The sequence below is a fragment of the Cryptotermes secundus genome, unplaced genomic scaffold, assembly GCF_002891405.2.
Source record: "Cryptotermes secundus unplaced genomic scaffold, Csec_1.0 scaffold718, whole genome shotgun sequence".
In the NCBI taxonomy this organism is placed as follows: Eukaryota; Metazoa; Arthropoda; class Insecta; order Blattodea; family Kalotermitidae; genus Cryptotermes; species Cryptotermes secundus.
Genome location: NW_019723911.1, coordinates 424,089 through 446,888, shown reverse-complemented (window position 1 = coordinate 446,888; position 22,800 = coordinate 424,089). Strand labels below are relative to the sequence as shown.

The window sequence follows — 22,800 nt, the reverse complement described above, 5'->3', positions numbered from 1 at the left end:
ATCAAAATGTGAGTAACACATGTGGTCACACTGAAGAAGACTGATCACATGTAAAGTAAGAGCTTTCATGTGGTCTAAAAAATTAGCAACCTAGGCAAATGGCCAACATAGACAACTTTATCTGTTTCAGTCTGTAGTATGAGACTCTAATCTTGAAACTTTAGAAGAATGCAGAAAGCCTGAAGCACTAAAGGTTCAGTAAACCACACACATCAGCAATTACCTGTGTGATGAACTGCACTTTTTCTGTGGTTGCTATGAAAGGTAGTGGCCACTGTATACTGAACTGATGCTATACAACATAGTGTGACATATGGGCCCATTGCTAAGCGGTGACTCTGTAAACAATGACAGTTTCTGTAGAACAGCTAGGTAAACACATTCCATCATCAACAAATACACATGCAACAATAGAGTTACTGTTGGAAACGGTGTTTCTGCATGGGAGGCATTGAAGATAGAAATTGAGCGTGAAGCTGAAGAATGTCCATTGTTAGAAGCTGTTGCCAAGGAAGGGCTGGTGAAGGCGACAGGCTCAGTGCTGTGGTGATTTGTGAATTGTGGAGATTAGCGGTGGTGCTGTAATTACTTGTACATAGGACTGAGTGTATGAGTGGTCAGGAAATCCAAACCCCATCTGTTGTCACCCCTGCATGTGACAAGAGCATATTGTTTTGTTTCTCTCCCTCCCTCCCTCTCATCACCCTCTTTCTTTTGTCCCTTCTTCCTTCACCCTACAAATCTCAGGGTACAGTTTTGTATTGTACATGATATTAATTTACAACTGGTAAGAAAAAACAGGCACTGACTCTATATAAAGATGACTCACTGTCTACTTTTGTATGCTTCAACTCAGGTAAAGTCACCCATACGTTCTGTGCTTGTGAATATAAATAGTAAGTTTACTTTCATAAGTGGTTGTTTGTTTGTTACTAAGTGATAGTGGCATAATTACTGATGATGTGAAATCACTGATGTCTGAGTTTGTTTTCCTGTAGTGAAGGTAAGTTGGCTGATATATTTAGGACAGTATGTAGTGCATAGTTCAGCTGCCCTGCCTGCCTCTCCAACTCTGCAACTTCTTGTGGAGCACCCATAAGAATAAATTATTTTCATTAGCAATATTTACACAGGAAAGGAAAATATGATGTAGGATGGATCAATATTCATATATAAGACAAGTAAGCTGATGTATTCATTATTCACCCAGAGTATGGTTGCTTACCTTGTCATTTCACAATATATTGTACCCAGAAATCTGAAGAGGGCATAGGACTTCAAATTAAGAGATTTAAGGCTATTCATGTAATAAAGAAAGAGATGAAACTGTGTATGAGGATTCGAACCACTTCAGAAAGCTCTACAACACTGCACCTTGCTTCAACAGCTGTGGCTATCATGCATGTTGGCAAGGGTGGATTGTAAGTTTTTTAATGTTTGTGATGTTTTCTATCAGACAGGCATCAGAAAGCAGGAAACAGAGATGTAGGAAGGTGAAATGTATATTTTATGCACATTTGCAGCCTTGAGTTCATTCAGTCTGCCAGTATGCATGTAGCAACTTGAGAACCACTGAACTGATTGTCATAATGCTGGAGAATGTTACAAAAAATTGTTATGTCACTTTAATTTTCATTTTGATTGGACAGTAGTCTACATGAAGTAGGATTTGAGGTCCTGACAATGGTTATTTCCTCTTATATAATGCCATTTAGTCCATAAGAAGTCAACTGATGTTTTGGAGGAATGTGTTACCTCTGTCTTAAAGGTCAAGGAATAAGCCAAATATGAGCCAGGATGAAGCTAGTTGTCTCTGTGTCATGATTTTGTCCTGCATTCTGCTGATGATACAGAAATATATACAGTAAAACTTGGTTATAGCAACATCGGTTTCTGCGACACCCTGTCTATTGCGTCAAATATTCAATGGTACGAACTAATTCCTCATAAAGCAACTGTTTTTATACCTTGCTTAGTATGACATGCACAAATGCATCAACCTCGTATGTAACGTCATTTTCATTCCCGAATTTCTCTGATATCGACATTGAACGTAATTTAGAAAGTGTATATTGGGCAAGTAACAGGAAACAGATGAAGATAACCGATTACTGTACTCGTATCTAGGTACAGTAAGGCACAACAATTGATGTAATCTACTGTAATTTGGTGAGTAGGCCTACCTTTAATATACAGTATTAGTGCGGTGTGTATTGTCAGTGAAAAGCGCTGTAATATGTCTTTGATATTACACATTTGGGCAATTCCACGTTAATGTTACGTTAGTCTGTACTTAACTACGTATTTCACTAAAAAATGCAACATTTTAACTCGGTTTTTGGTAGATTTTTACGTGACTAACATAAGGCTACTGTGGAAGTGCCCATTTCGGTTACAACGACATTCGTTTATAACGACACTATTTTTAGGTCCCTTTGATGACGTTATAACCAAGTTCTACTATACTTAGTTTTCTCTGTGTTTACTTCTAGACCAGCCTCTTTACTAGTAGACTTGAAAGGATTCTGACGATGGTGTATGCTGTACAGAACTATTAGGCTTATTTTGGACTCTATTGATCGTCTGGTATATATATGACAAAAAACCACAATGTTTCGGAGACTGGATCTGTCTCCATCCTCAGGTGGATGGGGCAGGATAGACCTACTCAGTTGGGCCCGTTAGAAAGAGCTAGTCTCAATCACTGGACCACTGAATAGGACTATCCTGCCCCATCCACCTGAGGACGGAGACAGATCCAGTCTCTGAAACCTTGTGGTTTTTTGTCTTATATATACCAGACGATGGATAGAGTCCAAGATAAGCCTAATAGTTCTCTTTACTAGTGCTGATTAAAGTTTGTGTGTTTTTCTTTGTGGTATTTATATTATCACCCAGTAGATTTACATCATCAGCATAGAGTAACAGCTGATGTGTCCCATTTAATTTCAGCCCCACCTGGTTTTTCTGGACCTTCCTAATGGCATATTCTAAAGTAAAGTTGAGAAGCAGTGGCAATACTAGTTAATTATCAGGGAGAAAAATAGTGTGACACGTTGCGCAACCGAGGACCCCTCCCTCCCCAGCGGTATGTGGCGGCATCGTAGCTCTGTCATTACTACGGTAATAGGCGAGTCTACACCCTGCCCCTCTACCCATGGTGACATAACACGCAAGGCAGCTGTGGCATGGGTAACAGGCAACAGCGGTACCCATTGCATAACAGGTGGGCACCGCGACTGTATAAGAGAGCTACGCTGCCTACGAAGACGGTTGCATTGGAATCTAGCCAGCGGGGAGTTACAAGTTAAATTGAATTGTAACGAGTGAAGCGCTATAGAGTGAATTGATTTGTATGTAGGGTTTGTAAACTGTGGAAACCCGTAACATTGTTGTAAGTAATTGTAGCCGATACTTGTAGGTTGTTAAATAAACCAATTAACAATTCTAACGGCGTCTTCAGTGACCAAACACGTTACATTGGTGTCAGAAGTGGGATTGGACTTACACACGTGACCAACAAGATTCAAACTCAAGACATGCGACACTATTGTGAGCAGAAGTTTCAGAGAAAAATGAATCACTCATTTTATACTCAATACACCTTTCCAAACATCTTACATTTTCCATGATAATTAAACAGAAGTTATGAATATATTTCTGAGCTTGTAAATGATTGTTTAACAGTCAACAGTGGCTTGTTGAACATAGTTATAGTTAAGAAGAAACAGAAGAAAATCTTTATCCACTTCAGACTGTATTGAAATCAGATTTACTGTATCTGTTTAATGTAATGTTCTATAAAAATGCAATTTGATGCATATATTAAACAATTTATATATTTTGTAACATTGAACATTCAAGCTTAATAATGATTGTTTGCTCATTCAGTACAGAGTTTTTACTTCTCGCCAGTTTGAATAAGTACCACATAACAGTGAACAGATAATGTGAATATAATAATTGTTAATTACAAGGGAAAAGGTCATTTATTTCCTCTACAAATATTCCTTCTGCTGAGTGCACCTATACAGTGTTACAAACTTTTTATGCTGTCATGCAGGGTAAAATTATTGGAGAATCTGGTGTGGTATCTGATTTAGGGTGTTTGAGAACAGGGTGCTGAGAAGAATATTTCGTCTAAAGAAATAGGATGTAAAGGGAGAATGGAGCAAATTTCAAAATGAGGAGCTCGATAATTTGTTTTCTTCACAAGGTACTATTCAGGTGATCAAATGAAAGGGGATGAAATGGGCAGGGAATGTAGGATGAGAGGGAGATACAACAGCTGATGGGAAAATTCCAGTAGAAGCAAAACCTGCAATTTAGGAGACATGAGTTGTTGGAGGATAATATTCAGATAGATCTCACTGAAGTAATTATGTTCTGCTTTGAAGTAACTGAGGGCAGTGTCTCATGAAATGCTAGTATGAAAGCTTGTATGAATCCGGTGTCCTGTGGTCTCTGCCTTCTATATTACTACAGATCTCTAAAGGAACATTCTGTACCAGCTTTTGTGATTCATAATACTGAAATATATGTTGCAGCATTTCTGCGGGAGCCCCTGGATGAGCATGTGGCAAAGCTCCCAGTTTCAACCCGGGTTCTGCGCACCAATGAACGAGTGGGTCTGGTGAGAGCTCGGCTCATGGGGGCCAAGGAAGCTCAAGGACAGATCCTCACCTTCCTGGATGCCCATTGTGAATGTACCATTGGTATGTACCAGACCTAGCTGCATATTTTCTCTCCTGGTACCAGTAAGTTACAGAGCACATAGAGACTAATGGTCTTGTAGATATCTCCACCAGGAGATATGGATGTTACAATGCGGAAACTTTGTACTTTTGACAATAAGATTTTTGGATTGTGGCAAAGTTTACTACTTGTAACTCCATTATCATTACTAATTTCATGCAAACTCTCATTCCCAATCATTGGTTTGAAAATGTCTTCCCTACGTACTTTGGCATTGAATTCTCCTAATAAAATTTTCTTGTGGTGTTTAAGGAATGTATCGAATACATGTTCTAGTTCTTCATAGAACCTGTCCTTCATATCATCAATTTTATCTTCTGTTGGGGCATGAACATTCAGAATAATGACATCACACCAGTGACATCTTAGTATCATGTATGACATCCTATCACTAACAAACTGAACCCTCTTAACTGTTGATATGATTATCTTATGTACAAATAAACCTGTACCTAATTTATGATTTTCATTCCCTTTTCCATAGAGAAATATATATTTGCCTGTTAGTTCGGTGCTGCATCCATCCCATTTGACCTCCTGTACTTCCATGAAATCGAACTTATATTTTCAGATTTCTTCCACCACTGCCATGAGCGAACATGCCCTATACATACTTCTAACATTCCAAGTACCAAATCTCATATCCATTTTCTTTCACTTAGGTTGTTTATCCAAGGAATCCATCCAGGTTCAAGACTTCTTGTGATCTTTTGTAACAAGCTTATTTTTTACAGTGAGGAGTTGTTATCCCCATGCTCAACCCCCAAGCTGGAGGACCAGCCTTTGTCAGCTGTCTGCAACTGCTTATTCAATGTATTCACAGCTACCCACTACATCTGGAGGCCATCTCCTCCATCCAAAACTTCAGGACGTGCCATGACATGGTGACAAGGGACCCACCTAACATTTCATATATCTGTATCAAAATGTTATTGTTATTCAAATCATGTTTATGTAGTATATTAAACAAGAGACCGCTCACTCATTCAGGACCAACAGTGTGATTTAATCTTCTGCATTGTTTTGATGCTTGACAATTTGTTGTTATGGCAACCTGAAATTGCATGATGAGAATGATGCAATTCATGCTAACAAAACTTTTCTGTATGCATAGAAAGATATATGTAATATGATTTGTATTTTGACAAGTAATTCATCAGGACACTCCCAAAGAAATGAGATTCTTGATGGGTTACTGAATTCACATTAGAAAGAAAGTTTAAGATATTGTATCTGTATTTATAAGAACGCATATTATATTGAACTAGTGAACTGTTCATTCACCATGCTCTGTATATTTGTGTGTCTGCATTTTAGAATGAATGTGCCGATAGAATTAAAAAAATAACAGCAATAAATAAAATAGAAAAGAATAAATCACTTCACACCATAGAATAACAATAATTGATTTCAGTGAATTGTCTATGTCCTTTGTTGTTCATAAAGCATCCTTAAAGATAGTAAGCAAAGAAACATTGTTTAGTTTTGATTTTGATTCCTCTTTTTTATGCATAACACCATTTAAATATGAAATGTGAATGGCTTCATACATTGTTATATTGCCCATTTAACAACCATCTTATGAGAAAATCACGTATCTTGCCACCAACAAAAGTAGCTATGCCACCATATTATTGGCCATTTGTCAGCCACCACACAGCAGACTTGTATAGCTTGCTGCCAGGAAAACTGTCCATGCCATCATGTTATTGACCATTCATCAGCTATCACACAACAAAATCACACAGTCTTCCACCAACAGATCTGATGGTACCACCATTATACAGGCCACTTGTTTTCCAGCACACAACAAAAGTGCATAGGCTTCCACAAACAAACCTGGCCACATCACATAAGGCGTTGCTACTGCAGAGTGTGAAAGATTTCATATAATTCAAAGCATAGTGGTTGAGGCAGTACAGCTACAAGCTGGAAGGTCGTGGGTTCAAGTCCTGATGAGGTCATCGGAGTTTTTAATTGACCTAATCCTTCCAGCCACACTGTGGCCCTGGGGCCGACTCAGCCTCTAACAAAAAATGAGTACCAGGAATTAATTAAATAATTTTCCTGGGGAGTGAAGCGTGGCCAGCGCATAAGGCTGACGACCTTACCACCATCTTTGAGCCGATTGTCTAGATAATGTGTGACCCTCAACGTCTCACAACCCTATGGGCCTTCATGGCCTGTTACAGGAATAGCTTTACTTTTTACTTTACTATAATTCAATTATACACTGTTCAAGAGTGGCAATAGTGACTTCATGTGTAGGAGACCAGTAAGGTATACCAATCACTACTGCCCGCTTCATCTAAAGGGCACCACTTTTGCTCCTAAGTATGCATAAACTTTGGCTACAACCAGGCTGATATTTTGTTATTTTGCCCTCAGGCTGGCTTGAGAGCTTGATCTCCAGAGTTGCTGAGGATAGGACTCGTGTGGTGTGTCCAGTGATTGACATTATCAGTGATGACACTTTTGCATATGTGAGGAGTTTTGAGCTCCACTGGGGTGCCTTCAACTGGGAACTGCACTTTCGTTGGTATACTCTTGGGGGCGGTGAGATCAAGAAGCGAAAAGAAGACATCACAGAGCCATTTAGGTACAGTCCAGTCCATGTTTAGGACAAGTTTCAAAATATTATAGTGCAGTCTGTGTTATATTTTGGATGCATTTAGCAGCTATTTACAGTCTGGATCACGTGGACCAGTTTCAGTATGTTTTGGTATAGTCTGGGACATGTTCTGGACTAGTTCAAGCAATCTTGATACAGTCCACATCATTCTGTTTTCAAATGAGTTAGACAATGTTCAGAAGATTCTGGTACAATTGGAGCTATATTTTAGTTCAGTCTCTGACTCTGTACCTTTCTACCCTTTTTTTAATCATAAGGCACAAGTAAGTTTTTAGGAAGTGATGATATTGTGATTGATTTGCTCAAAGCGTTAAGCTATGGAGCTAGAAAACTCCATTGCTGGGTAAAGACATTTTCAATGAAGTCAGCAATAGAACGTTGGTTGCTTAGTAGCAAACACTTCAGTAAGAACGTTTTTGTGATAATGGATTCGAGACAGTGGAATTTCCATCATACGAGCTAGCCTATATAAGGAGTTGTGGAGACTCTTCATTCATTCAACCCGTGTGGAGGCGGGGTCGAATACCTCCACCATGACCCTGCAAGTCGTAGGAGGCAACGAAAAGGGAAGTCTGAAATCTGAGACAGTAAAATACGGTCGCGAGTTCCAAGGGACTCAGACCCAAGAAAGACTGCACTGGCAAGGACCAGTAGCATGTAAATAAGACAGACCTGTCCTCTCGTTAGAGAGGACACCCCACAAAAAAACAAAACTGTAATGTTCAACAGTAATAAATATCTGGTCATGAGCCCCAGACGGGGTTCGACACTAAGACTTACTGACTGACTGAACGTCAGTCGCAATGTATATAAATGATATGCCCCAAACACCTGGTGTCTATCTAGGTCTTTTTGCTGACGACACCTGTATATATGTGACAGACTGCAAAGAGGGTTATGTTCTCAGAAAGCTGCAGTGAGGTCTCAGTGTTATCAGGACGTGATGTGATCGCTGGAACATAAAAATCAATGAAGATAAAACTCAGGCAATCTACTTCTCTCTTAGACTTAGGCCCCCTCAGACTCATCTTACATTGAATGGGCAGAATATCATCTTCGTCAATCACGTAAAATACCTGGTCATAATCTTCGATAAGAGGATTATGTGGAGACTTCACATAGAAATGATTGAAGCCAAGGCCTTCAGAACATTTATTACAATCTACTCCCTATTCAAACGTGAGCGTTTAAATGCAAACATTAAACTTAATGTCTTGTTTTCCATTTACCTACTTAAGTCTTATGGTAAAGTCAAAAACTAAAAGTTGCTAGTATAGATTCTACATTGTAGGCACAACCTCCACATTCTTGCAGTCCATTGTTTGAATTCTTGGTCATCTAAATAGGAGAATCATTACTAGATCATCATTTTAGCCTTCCTTTGTTTTCAGGAAGATATGACACACTTTATGGAGAACAGTGACATCTGCAGTCCTCCAGTGCATATAGGAATATCATTTTACTTTACTTTAATACCACAAACCTGAAAGAGTACATCCAAAGACAGGCCCATCGTGAAATTTACTCCTTATTCTTACCAGTACATAAATTATTGTCACATGTATTAGTGACTAGATACAAGGGCTGGATTGGTGAATAGATTTATTGAACACTCAATTGTCATAACTACAAATAAATATAACAGCGTCACTGGTTTACACACTCTAAAAATTGCTGTAACTATAGCACACAAAATGAAGACGTCTTTGTCTATTGTCGCTAGTCATTGCTTGGTAACGAATCTTAACTGGTTAATGCTTCACAGCTGACCACTCAACTATTGAACTGCCTTCTGAATTCTCTTATGAATGAATGAATGAATGAATCAAAGTGAAAGTGACATTGCGACTGACAGTCAGTCAGTCAGTAAGTCTTGGTGTCAAGCTTACTACCAGATATTTATTGCTGTTTGACAGTTACAGTCTTCTTTCGTGGGGCATCCTATCTGACGAGAGAATGGGTCTGTCCTTTGTATATGCTGCTGGCCCTTGACAGCGCGGTCTTTCTCGGGTCTTATTCCCTTGAGACTCGCGACCATATTTTACTGTCTTAGATTTGAGACTTCCCTTTTTGTCACCTCCTATGACTCACAGGGTCACAGTGGAAGTACTCAACCCCGCCTCCACATGGGTAGTAACCACTGAATAAATGAATTTTCGAATGAACTGTCTTTTATAACTTCGGGGTGAAATGATGAGAGACTACTACATCCATCAGTTATTATTCGTTGCCATGGAATGTGTGTTGATCCTGTGGCAACTCTTTGATTTTTACCAGCATATCCATTATAGTGGAAATGCGTTGTAACTGACCATTTGCTAGCAATGGACTTCCACACTGGTTTCACTATTCTGGTTTCCAGGTGTTATGTCACAATATGCATTATTGTGGCAGAGGTTTTGGGTATGATTAAATTCCTCATTCCCAATCCATATTTAAATTGCTTAAATTTCTGAACTGAGTTTTCTTCCTTCATTAAGGTTTCTTATGCTATGCAAAACTTTAATTTATTGACTTAAATTTTATTCATTCTTTAAAGTTTACTCATATAATTAAAAAAATTATGAATGGGGATTCATATCAAACAAACAACACAAACTCTGTCATTTTAGTCTGCAAACGAACTCTACTGACCGAGCGAATGACCATCCCTTGTCAGCAAAGTTAGTGTCAACTTTAGCAGATAGAGGGTGTCATGTGGTCAGCGTATTTAGCAGTTATGTTCGGTTTTCTAGGCCGGAGCCACTATTTCATTGAAAATGCCCCTCAATTATCTTCACAAGGCTGAGTGGACCCCATTCCAGACTCATTACTTATCAGAAAAATCTGGTAGAGCCGGGAATCGAACCCGGACCTCGGATCTGTAGGCAGGAACTCTTACCACTAGACCACAGAGGCGGTCGGGGATTCAAATCACATTCAGGAATGCTATCACTGTCCTTGCAAATCAGTTTAACAGCCATGGCTGTCATACATATTGAAAGAGTACAAAGTATATTTTGTTATATCTTTGGGTGTTCTCTTTTAGGTCCATGGTGGGAACCAGGATTCAGATAAAATACATACATATATATATGTATATACACTACTCTGTCCTAAAAGTATCCAACCTTGGGCCGGGAAAACAAAGTTCTGTATCTGGGTGGTTACAATACCTCACCCCCTTCAAAGTAGGCTCCTTGTGACTCCATACACTTAGCCCAGCGGTCCTTCCATCACTGGAAGCAATTCTGGAAGGCTTCCTTTGGAACGGCATGCAGCTGCGCTGTTGCATTCTGTATGATGTCCTCGGGCCTGTCAAAACGGGAGTCTTTTAGCGGTGTCTTCAATCTCCGGAACAGCCAGAATTCACAATGAGCCATGTCAGGAGAGTTGGGAGTCTGGCGAACGTGCGGAATGCTATGCTTGGCCAGGAAACCCTGGATCAGGTGTGATGAATGAGCTGGGGCATTGTCATGATGCAGCTGCCAGTTGCGTGTGTCCCACAGCTCCGGTCTCTTGTGCCGAACTGCATCACAAAGATGGCGGAGGACTTCTTGGTAGTACTCCTTATTTACAGTTTGGCCTAATGGTGCATACTCATGATGCACAACACCCTGGTAATCGAAAGAAAAAAGTCAGTATCACCTTCGCATTGCTCCAAACCTGTCGTGCTTTTTTGGGCCTCGGGGATGTTGGATGCTTCCATTGTGACGCCTGGACCTTGGTTTCCTGGTCATCCATACATCCACAACTCGTCACCAGTGATCACAGTCTTCAGGAACTCAGGATCCCTGTTGGCGCACTCCAGCCTGTCCTGCGCGACCTCAAGACGGAGTTGTTGCTGCTCCGGTGAAAGCAGCTTGGGCACAAATTTTGCCGCCACTCTTCGCGTGCCAAAATACGCAGTTAAAATTGTGTTTGCAGAACCTTTGCTGATCCCACCATCATCAGAAACTTTGTGGATGGTCAAACGGCGGTCCTCCATGATCAGTGTCCACACTTTTTCAATGACATCATCATTATGGCTTGTTGACGGTCTCCCAGAACACTGGTCACTGTCTGCCGACATACGGCCATCTTTAAAGCGGTTGAACCGCTATTTACTCATAATTTGAGTGACCCCCATTGCATCACTGCAATGCCTGCTGAATTTGTGGATTGTTTCTGCTTGCATATCCCCAAGTTTCTGACAAAACATGATGCAGTATCACTGCTCCAAGCATTCTGTAATCTTGAGCGAAATGAGAATGTGATGAACACGTGTTACACCAATTCGTCATCTGTCAGCCACAGACGCATGTGTCAGTGTTGCTTGTCAGCAAAAAATCACGCATGCACCACTATGCTCAGTTTCCCCACCCCTTTGGCCATTCCTTACTGTGGCAAAAAATAATGTCGGGTACTTTTAGGACAGTGGTGTATATATGTATACTCGTATATTGGTAGACTAATAGATCAGATATAAATGTACTAGTATTACTGATACAGATGATCAACATTGCAGACACTACATGGTTTAAAAATTAATATATTCTGTTGTGAAAAATATAGCCAAAAGAAATATATTACCACAAACAGCACCTTAAAAGGGGACTGTAGATGTCTCCTTCCGCATGTGTCACAATTCATGATTCACAATCTCCTTACCTATATTCAACACTCGATAACAGCCTCCCACTCACACCCAAGGATTACTAAACCCTGTTAGTCTCGCTAATAATTAAATGAAGCTTCCTTCCACCAGAATTTATAGGTCTAATAAATATAAATATAAATATATAAAAAGGTAAAATGTAAAGCTATCCCTGTAATAGGTTGTGGAGTCCCATAGGGTTGTGAGACGTTGAGACCCAAATTTTCTAGACAATCAGCTGATCTGTGAAATTGTTTGCTTCACTTGCATTTCAGGACTCCAGTAATGGCTGGTGGGCTCTTTGCAATGGATAAGGATTATTTCTTTGAGATTGGTGCCTATGATGATCAGATGGAAATATGGGGAGGTGAAAATCTGGAGTTATCATTCCGGGTAAGATAATTTGCAAATCATTACCCTTATGTCTGGTTCTCAGAAGTAGAACTTTCCTCACACATTTTCTTTTCATTTTTGGCCATCCTCTAAATTACACAACGGGGAGCTTCATAATTTGTGTTTTTATCATATATTGTCAGGGAAATCGAATGAAGAAGGTTTAGATGTGTGGGGCACATAGCATGCATGGGATAGATGAGGAATGCATGCAGAATTGTGGTCGGTGATTCTAAAGGAGACATACATGTAGGTAGAGGATATTATTAAAATGGCTTTTACATAAATAAATGTGAGGGTATTGACTGGATTCATATAATTAAAGTGGGATTCAGTGGTGGGAGCTTGTCAACACAGTAATGATGCTTGTGATTCCACAAAAGGTGGTAATTCTTGACCAACTAAGCAATCATCAGCTTCTGAGAAGAAAAATGTGCTCAGTGGAGTTGTTTAATAATGCTATGCCTTTATGCTTTCTCTTATACCAAGTTCTTGTCAATGTTTGTAATATTGTGGGACAACTTCTCATTCCTGTCTCATATTTAGATGATGCAAGGTTGGAATTTCAGCCAGAATATTCAAGGTCTTTCATGTTTTCAAGAGTCCCCTGAACATATATTTTGGATAGTACATATTTTAAAACAGAGCACAGCTGCTTCCTTCCAGATGTTTCCTAGCTCATCCTTTATAATGATCATTCCATTCATTATTAACACTTTGCGGACCGGCGATTTAAATATTTAAATCACCCTGGGGACCGGCATTTTTATACCTACTACCCTAACTTGTGCACTGTTAACTTTAAAAATTAATATAAAATCTCCTAATTAATTTTATGAACTAAAATTTTTGGAGAACACTTACCAATGCTGCTAAAAGTGCTTAAGTGTGTGGTATTTCTGGAAACACTCCCCTATGTGAAGTGGCNAATGTAGACAGTCATAGTCCTTTTTTTGTGAACTGCGAAAACATGGCATTGCCTAGAAGGATGCTTCCCCTTGGAATGTTCACTCTTCACAGTTTTCACGAGGGTATGTTTCTGCATATCACCCGAGAGTCGCCCAGGGGTGTCCACATGAGGCCTGTGTCAGGTGGGAGTTGATGGGTTAGGTCGCACTAAGTCTGTCTGACTCCGGTTCTTTCGCCACCATCTGGTCTGTAACCCAAGCCTTTGCCACATTCATCAGAAATGTTTTGTATATCAATTTTGAATCAGGGTTTAGATTTTTTTTAGATTTTTTGCTGTCTCCGCAATGTTACTACGCGCAATGTTATTACCTGCATTATCGTTGGAGCTACTGTCACTTTTACAGTCTATGGCCACAATTCTTTGTTCTCCCCTGCCACTGCTGCTCTCTGAATCACCGTTACTACGCGTCTCACACACAAGCCAGGTCAGCTAGGTCTTCAGAGGAGAATTTGTCCTTGATCCATTCTCCCCACTACCTATGGGCTGATACACACAGCTTGAAGAAGGCAAAGCATTTTCCTTTATAGTCGGTTAAGTAAATATTGAGGTCAAGTTACTGACAGCTAAATAAACATTCCAGAGCCTTATCACCCATCTGCAGGCAGTTGCATGCAATATAGGTGGCGCTAGAGCAATGTATAATGTGTTGCAACTTATCGTGTCAGAAAAGGGCCAATTGGCCCACCCGGTCCGCAACGCTATAGAAATGTAGAGGGCCAATTGGCCCCTCTGGTCCTGAATGTGTTAAATGCTGCTCAACCAGTGCTGGTGAGAGGGTGATGTTAAATAATTCAGCACTTAAACCAGTTCCAGATTTTTCACTAGAATAATAACCTCTTATTAAGGTTCTGCTTTTCTGTTCTTCATCCTGTGTTCACATATGTTATTATTTTATCATACCAAAATTTGGAGATCTTCTGCCACTCATACACATATAAGTTACTTTCCCTCTATGTGCCTTCTGTCATATATCCACTTTGGTCACTTTTATTCTCATGCTTTCGCTGTCTGCATTCACAATTTGTTATTGGTGTTCATGAATTGAAATTTGCAATGTTGGCAGCTGGAGGGGGGCAGCCAGCTGACTCAAACTTCTATTGCTTCTATTCATTCTTTCCCTGACCCAAGTTAAGGAGCAATATAAAATTTGAGATTCTCATGGTGATGAAGATTCATGTTGTGGTATTCTAGGTTATGATGCCATATAGTCTGGTAGTTGTGTACCAATGTTTTGGAGGATCCTGCTGCCTCCATCTTCTTACTAAATGAGAAGACAGCAGATTCCTTCCAAACGTTGGTAACCACTCACCATATTCTTACCTGAAGATTGAGGCAGCAGATTCTCCAGTGTATTTGTAGTTGCCTACCTGATTACATGGTGGCTTAACCCAAGAGACCACAATAAGAAGTAAGTAGCAACTTCATCAGTATTTAGTTCAAAGTCACTCCATGAAAGAGAATCCTTGAGAAACTGGTAGTCACTCAGGTGGTCAGAAATTCACTGCCTTTTTTTGGTTGTGGAAGTTCATTACCATGCTCACAAGATGTGTCACCTGATCCAGGTGAATCAGGTCCATACCCTCCCACTCTATTTCATTAAGATCCATTTAAATACTGCTATCCTTCCATCTATGTCAATGTCTTCTCCTAAATGATCTTCATTTTCCAGGTTTTTCCATCAAGGGGGGGGGGATATTTGTCAACTTTCACGTGTGTGTTACAAGCATGAATAATGTTAAAAGTGACAAATGTGTGTTACTTCAAAATCCTGAAATGCACATTATGTCTTGCAGGTGTGGCAGTGCGGTGGCAGTGTGGAGATAGCACCCTGCTCTCATGTTGGCCACCTCTTCCGCAAATCCTCGCCATACACGTTCCCAGGGGGAGTTGGTGAGGTGCTGTACTCTAATCTTGCAAGAGTTGCTCTTGTGTGGATGGATGACTGGAAGGAATTTTACTTCAAGTTCAACCCAGGTCTGTTCACTTTCCTCACTTTTAGTTCCGGACTATTAAAAACTTACAGTTATAACATTTATCTTGAACAGGGGATTTAAATCCCCCACTACTAAAGCATTTGTGGTGGGATGTATTAGGTCTACTGGACCAGTGCATGTCCCATCATGATGGTTCAGTGCAGGCTAATAAAGGACAGAGTGGAGTGTGCTATACAAATGTTAATGGCAATTAACCTCCAGTTATGTTAGACCAGGAGTTCTACACAATTCAACTAAAAGTATAAGCTGTACCACCAAGTTGCTTCTCTCTTGTATTATTTCTTGCTGTTTATTACTGAAGTTATATCTACATTACAAACTTATCTTTCCCAGCTCCCTTTCAATTCACACAGGTAGTTTCGAATATCCTTCATCGGAGAACTAATGAAATGGGACAGAATTCCTCATGCAATAGCAGCACAGTTGTTCACAGGTGTCAAGAACTGGACTGTATCTTGAAACAGATGAATCAAATTCACATCTCCACACCCTTTTTCTTTCAGATTTATTATAGTTTTCTCCTATTTACATTTGGATCTCTCAAATGATGTATTCCTTTCAGGTCTTCCTACTAAAGTATTACATGTATTTATTATTTTCAACATGTGTTCTGCATGAAGAAAGCAGTCTTCTGGGATGTGGCACCTTGTAGATGTGGTGTTAACCGACGTTTTGGAGGAACATATCGCCTCCATCTTTAGGGTAGAAGAAAAAATAAGAAATCCGCGAGCGAAGAGACCGTGCGAACTGGTACAAGCAGACTGACAAACAGACAAAATTCTGCTTGTACCGGTTTGCACGGTCTCTTTGTTCACGGATTTCTTATTTTTCCTTTTACCCTGAAGATGGAGGCGATACGTTCCTCCGAAACGTCGGTTAATACCACATCTACACAGTGCCACATCCCAGAAGACTGCTTTCTTCATAGTCACCGCCGTGAAAACCTCAAATCTTACATGTGTTCTACATGTTTCACACATCATGTCCTCCTTGAATTGCTCATCCTAATAATATATGATGAAGAACCTAGATTATTAAGCTCCGCATTATACACATTTCTGTGTTTTGCTCTTCCTTCCTCTCTGTCAGGCCTAAATATTCTCCTCAGTTCCCTGTTTCCATTGTTCTCAATCTGTGTTCTTCTGTTATGGAGAAACACCAAGTGTAACACCAATAACAAAGGACCAATTAGATTATAATCTTATATTTTCCTTTATTCTTTAGCTTTATAGAGAAAGCCTTGAATGAGAATTAATGTGACTGCATGATCTATGGTGAACTGAATAAAGTGGCTGCAGAATGTTTCTGATACTACCCTTGTATCTGCCTGGGGGATTTAAGAGATCCACAAGAAATTTGAGCCACAACAGGCAGTGTTTCCACCAAGATTTGGGCAACATCGTTAATCCCCATAAGGAACAGCTATTATTCATCATTGAATTTTTAGATATGGAAGTGCTCAAGAATCTGAGTAATACCAAATGTGGTGTACCATTTGAATTCCAATTGTGTAGTTGCTGAGACTGTCTTACTGTTCTAGGGGCTGCCCGACTGAGAGACCGTCAGAGTGTGAGATCACGGATCGAACTCCGAGAGAGGCTGAAGTGCAAGAGTTTTGAGTGGTACCTAGACCAAATCTGGCCACAGCATTTCCTGCCTAAGGAAGACCGCTTCTTTGGTAAGGTGAGTAATATTACTAGGTTAACATTTCTAAAGCATAGCAGTAACTGTATGTTCATTTGTGTAATGTTGACGTTCGAAGAGACAACCATGTAAAACTATAACAAATGTATACTGCTGTTAGAATGAATACTACAAATCATCAGGGAAGCAGAGCATGTCTGATGAATACTGGCAAAAACTCCCTTCATAGTGGACTAGCCTGAGCTAGTGATGGCGGTTATATTGTTGTCCTTGAGAAGGGATGCTTGTCAGAAACCAGGTATGCCTACTGGATGCAGGGTGAAACTCTTGTCAAAGTGGGGTAGCCAGCATTAGTGTCGGCATTCTTCCATGCAGCATCCCAGTGGTTGCAAACTGGCGGGATGCCGGGTGAAGCTCGTGCAGTAGCAAACTGGCTGACAAAGCTCCTGCTGCAGCTGGCTGGCCTGATGAACACTGGTGATTGCTGGTGGAGTTGGCGTCAGTGTTGCTACTAGTAGACTCACCGTTGTGCTGTTCTCTTGATGCAAGCATAGTTGTGACCTGATGCTAGTGTGCTGGAGGTCCACATTTTTATACCTTTGCTGCTAAGTGGTGCTCGGACCAATGGGTGTTGGAGCTGCCATCATGAGCACTGATTGGGTAGCACTTCCACACTCCTTTGAGGCAGAACAGGCAAATAAAAACCTACTTTAAAGTGGATGGTGTTGGTAGTGATAAAGATAATGATGATGATGATGATTACCCCTGCAATAACACTAAAATAACTGCAGTTTGTCAGAGAGTGCATTTGTTTGTTTTACATGATTCTCAGAATAAACAGCAATTATTCCTCTAAACAGCATTAAACAGGCAGATAATACAGATGTCACTTTCTTCAAGATACAACTTTCACACTGTATAGTCTCTTTGTGGGTTCCAACATTTCAGTTTAAACATTTACCTCCATCTTCAAGGTGTAATTTCTACACTGTCTGGTATTTGGGTACCCAAATTTGGATGAGCCTGCTGCATCTATTTTCAAGGTTTAAAGTCTACACCATGTATCTTTGCAGAACTTCTGTCTCAAGATGGAGGCCTTATGTTACTTCAGATTGTTGGTACCCACCTGTCAGACACCATAGAGTGTATTAGACTACAATCTAAATATTTATGGGCATGGAAACCCCATATCTCTTAATTCATCTTGATTTAAGCATACTAATAGTATGAGTATAAGATGCTTATCGTGTCACTGCTTCCATTTGCAGATACGTAGCCGTCAGTCAGGTGGCTGTCTGCAGAAGCCACTGGGTAAGGGCAGTCTGAACCAGCCCATGGGCTCTGCTACTGTAATCAGTTGTACTGAGGAGCCAAATCTGCTGCAGTTGTTTGTCATGTCTCCCTCAGGAGTCATCATGACAGATGAATCTGTGTGCCTGGATGCCCCTGAAAAGGACCACACCACGCTGCAACCCAAAGTTCGCATCATGGCCTGCAGTGGGCAGGACCGCCAGAAGTGGAGCTACAATTCTAATGTCAGTTTATGCCTGAAACTGCTCTAACTGAGAGATGATTTAGTTATAGAAGTATCCAGACCATAGCTCAGATGGATAGTCACTGACTTCTCACCACTGAGACCTGGGTTCAATCCTAGGGGAGTCAGTGGGGGGGGGGGGTTTAAACATGCTAAGAAGCAATGAAGCGTGTTCTTGGAATCCTCCCATTTTTCCCTGCCAGCTATCATTCATGCAGTCCTCCATTCTCTTATCTCTTGTCTTGAGCCAATACAGTTGGTCCATTTGCAGCTACAGTTGCAAGGGACTCAGTCTCACCCCACTCCAAGAATTAAAGAAATGATAAGCCTTGTAGGAGTGGGTGACACTGAATCCACTGATATATTAGCCACGCAAATAGGACTGCAGTACCAGCCACTGACATTAGATGAGCATAGAACGTTGCTGGAATTATAGGTAATTGGCTCAGGAGAACCAAAGTAGTCATTTGGTTGAAGAAAAGGAGTCAGATGATGCTCAAAAGTGACTTATACGAGTAAATTTTCTCTCAAAAGACAAGAGTTGGTACCTTAAATTAGGTTTGATAGTTCAAGTACTTCATACTAGAGTACACCTTCTGCTCTTGTTTCCAAGCAAACCAGCCTTTACAATTATACATACCATGCAGTTTTATAACTGTGGACCTTACAGCTTGAAAAAGGGAAGCATAAATTGCCTGCGGAAAATTATTGAAAAACCTTTTAAATTTTGAAGCAGAGAGTTCATCTATGTAACATTCAAAAGTTCCATTCCTAGTTCAACAGGAAACACATTCTGCCTCCATTGCAAAGATTGAACAACTATGCTGTTGGGCAAGTACTGTTACTGTGCGCATTATACAAATCATTTAAAAGCCATAAGTGGGCAGAATTTAGAGTTTCTGTAGGTTCAGTACAGGTAGTACATGAAACAAGTGCCATGTTTTTATGACCTAAAATGTCCACATGGAAGACCAGGAAAGAGAAAAAAAATTAGAAGACATTCTATAGATGTAGTTTGTGAGAATTTTCCCACAGTTTAGCTATGTCAGTACATGTTCAGTGGTTGGTTTTGGTATTTCTGATATTGAACCCATTGACTTCTGCTTCCAGGTTGCTGGTTCCTTCTATCTATTTATGTATTTATAGTTCATTTAATGATTTATCAGTGATTCAAATAATTTAGTGTTGAATAATATGATGATTAGTGAATAATGAATTCAAAATGTTGTGGAAGGAAACTGTCCTAATTGCCAGCATTTTCCAGGAGAGGCTGAAGGAAACCACACAGAAGCTCAGTCAGGATAATCTGTGTTTTAGCTGAGATTCAAACTAGTCACCATTCAAATGCAAGTCATAAGTATTAAAACACGGGCCAATGTGCATGGTAGTTATTTCAAATTTTTAGGTTTAGTAAAGGTTCCATCTGGAGTGTTTCACCTGCTAATTTAATATATTGTTCAAGGCAAAAATAAAACATTTACTGGTTTTTGATACTGGCCACGCAGCACATTTACTATTTCAGACATTCACCATGTTTCCTATTTCAGATATTTTCCATGCAGCGTGCTTATTATTTAAGACATTCATGATGCAGCACGTTTACCGATTCATACATTTCCCACGCATCACGCTTACTACTTCAGACACCCATCATGCAGGCAGAGTATTTACTGTTTCAGACATTCTCTGTGTGGCATTTTTAGCCTACTTATTTAAGAAGAAATAAAAGGAGTGTTATGAGATTACCTTGTTGCTTGTGTCTCTGTGTATACTTTACTCCTTTTGAAAAAATAAAAGGAAGCTTATGTGAACACACTGCTGTCCACGTGTCTGTCTTGTGAGTGTACCCCTCTATAATTTATTTGTTTTATACGTGGTTCATGTTGTATCAAAGGAAAGTATAGAGGTACTTCTTCCCAGATCTTCGTTGTACTCTTTCACACATTTTCTATGGAGCATGTTTGCAGTTTCAAATGTTTACCTTGCCGCATTTTACTGTTTCAGACATTCTCCCTGCAGCATGTTTCAAGTGGAATGTGTCTGTCCCTGCCAGAGTCCAGCAATTTGGAAGAATCTCTGGTTCTGCAGGCCTGCACACAGCACATCAGCCAGCAGTGGCGACTGGAAGCAGTTCAATGGAAGTGAAGGTGCCATACTGAAGTAATTATTTTACAAAAAAGCAGGAATTTGTGACTCACACCAAAATTGTGCAGTGCTGCTAAACATTGACATGTAACACAAGTTATTTCATTTCATAGCTCAGCATAGGATCTAGTTTTATGTGCTTGTGTGGATTACAATGAATTTGATCATATAACAGACTATAAAGATGGAGGCAGCAGGTTGCAGCAATTTCCCCTTGAACCTCAATAACCATCTACACTTCCACAGGGTGATGAAATCCAGAAGACTAGAATTCAGCAAATTTTATATCCAATCAAAATGCTTCTGTCTGAGCAAGGGACATTCTGTATCATACTGTAAAGTACAGTAATTTCCATATTGGAAACCGTGATGGACTGTGTGCTTATGAATTCTATATCAGTTCAGATCTTTCAACCCAAGTGCAGATTCATGGTTGCATAGAAGTGTACTAAATTTGACTGGTAGCTGAGACTAGTTACTGTATCTACTAGTGAGAAAAGAGAATTTGGATGAAAGTTGTAAATTTTGTAACAATCTGAACATGTGTTATACCAAAAAAAAAAAAAAAAAAAAAAAAACAATTTAGCCCGCATTCCGTCCATAGTTAATGTTGGGGTAGCCCACTACATCTAATACTTTAGTGTATTAATGATAACATTCCAAGAATTATGAATTTTATTTAGTCACTTTGTAATGCAAGGTCTGTGATCACTAATCAGAAGCATCTTTATGGATTGTGATTTGCCAATTTACTATTTTTGGCGGATTCACAATGAAAAATTGCAGAAGTGCACCTTCAATGCGTCTGCATGTACAGACTCAAGAACTGTAGAACAGATTTTTGTAAAATTATGTACTGGGAACTATAACTAAACTTACCCACACTTACTGATTTACATTAAAATTGTGTAATAGTAACAGACACTTTATGCGAAGATCTACATGCATTTTCATGTGTATCTTGAATATAATTTGGTAAATATTCAGCACAATGAAAACATTCCACACAAGTGCTGCTGTGATTTTTTTCACAAGATTTTCAATTTTTGAGATAATTAAACAAAAGTGAGCAAACATGGCAGGATTGTTATGCTATGCATACACTTAATACTTTGTTTAACTGGATAAAATTTGTTCATGTTTATACAATAGCTTTATCTTGCAACAGAAAAGAATACTCATACATTTTCTATTCTGGATCTTTTGGATCATGCTTATGAAGCTCTGTGTTTTGTGAATTTTATTTGTATCTTAAAGCAGTACCATGTTGGGGAGATGTGGGCATTCACATGTTTCATGTTTGAAATTACTAAATGGATTTTTATGATATTTTGTGACTGGGGGAGGCAGGTTTGTCAGAACATAATCTTGATTTATATCAATCTGGTATAAACTGATACTATATATGGAAACCAGTTATTTAAATTTTGATAACAATCTTTTTTTTTCTTGGAAAGAATGGTAATTTATACTGCATAAGATATTTAATCAAAATCTACTGGTTTTATTTTAAAAAATTGATATGGCGAATGTTTAAAGGGGATAATAAGAAAATTGATTTCTCTATAGGCCTACTTTATCTGCTGTGTAATCCATGGGTGCCAGCAGGTCAGGGGGAAATTTGCCCCTCCCCTGATGTTTGGAAAGAAATAAAAATTTGAAAGGCGAAAGAAATATACCAAACATTAATATTATGAATAAAATGTGTTTAAAAAACATTCTTCAACCCTGAACACTGTAGGATGTTTATTAAAAACAGTTTTGTTTGGTTTAAAGAAGTTTATGAGCAATTTTCTGCCTGCTGCTCTTGGAAAACTGATTGTTCTCCTTAGTAAAATCCTGGCCTTGCCCTTGGTGTCATCAATGGATTGGTGTATGTAGAAAATGAATATCAGTACTGCTGAGTTAGACAAAATTGTAGGGAACACATTTAGAAAATGATGACTTCAAATTCCAGTCTGGCTTTTCATTTGTGTTTCTCACGGTTTTAAATAGTTCAATTATGAATGGATCCTATCTGTCCATAATGTTACATGACATCTGAATGCCAAAATTGTGCAGTCAGATAAGAACAATAGACCAGAAGCCAGTCTGAGAACTAGAAAAAATACAGTGAGA

General features: G+C 39.5%; 1 protein-coding gene across 3 annotated transcripts in view; it reads left to right on the top strand.

Annotated features, from left to right (window-relative positions):
* The window catches only part of LOC111862125 (polypeptide N-acetylgalactosaminyltransferase 1), a 48,172-nt gene extending 26,634 nt beyond the window's left edge, over window positions 1-21,538 (top strand). For all 3 annotated transcript variants that reach the window (XM_023847268.2, XM_023847269.2, XM_023847270.2), the window contains 7 exons: window positions 4,548-4,715; window positions 7,144-7,354; window positions 12,278-12,395; window positions 15,159-15,339; window positions 16,900-17,042; window positions 18,272-18,538; window positions 20,542-21,538. In XM_023847268.2, the coding sequence (XP_023703036.1) occupies window positions 4,548-4,715; window positions 7,144-7,354; window positions 12,278-12,395; window positions 15,159-15,339; window positions 16,900-17,042; window positions 18,272-18,538; window positions 20,542-20,682 (1,229 nt within the window). In that variant the 3' untranslated portion in view covers window positions 20,683-21,538. The remainder of the gene's footprint in view (window positions 1-4,547; window positions 4,716-7,143; window positions 7,355-12,277; window positions 12,396-15,158; window positions 15,340-16,899; window positions 17,043-18,271; window positions 18,539-20,541) is intronic.
* Window positions 21,539-22,800: the final 1,262 nt, after the last annotated feature.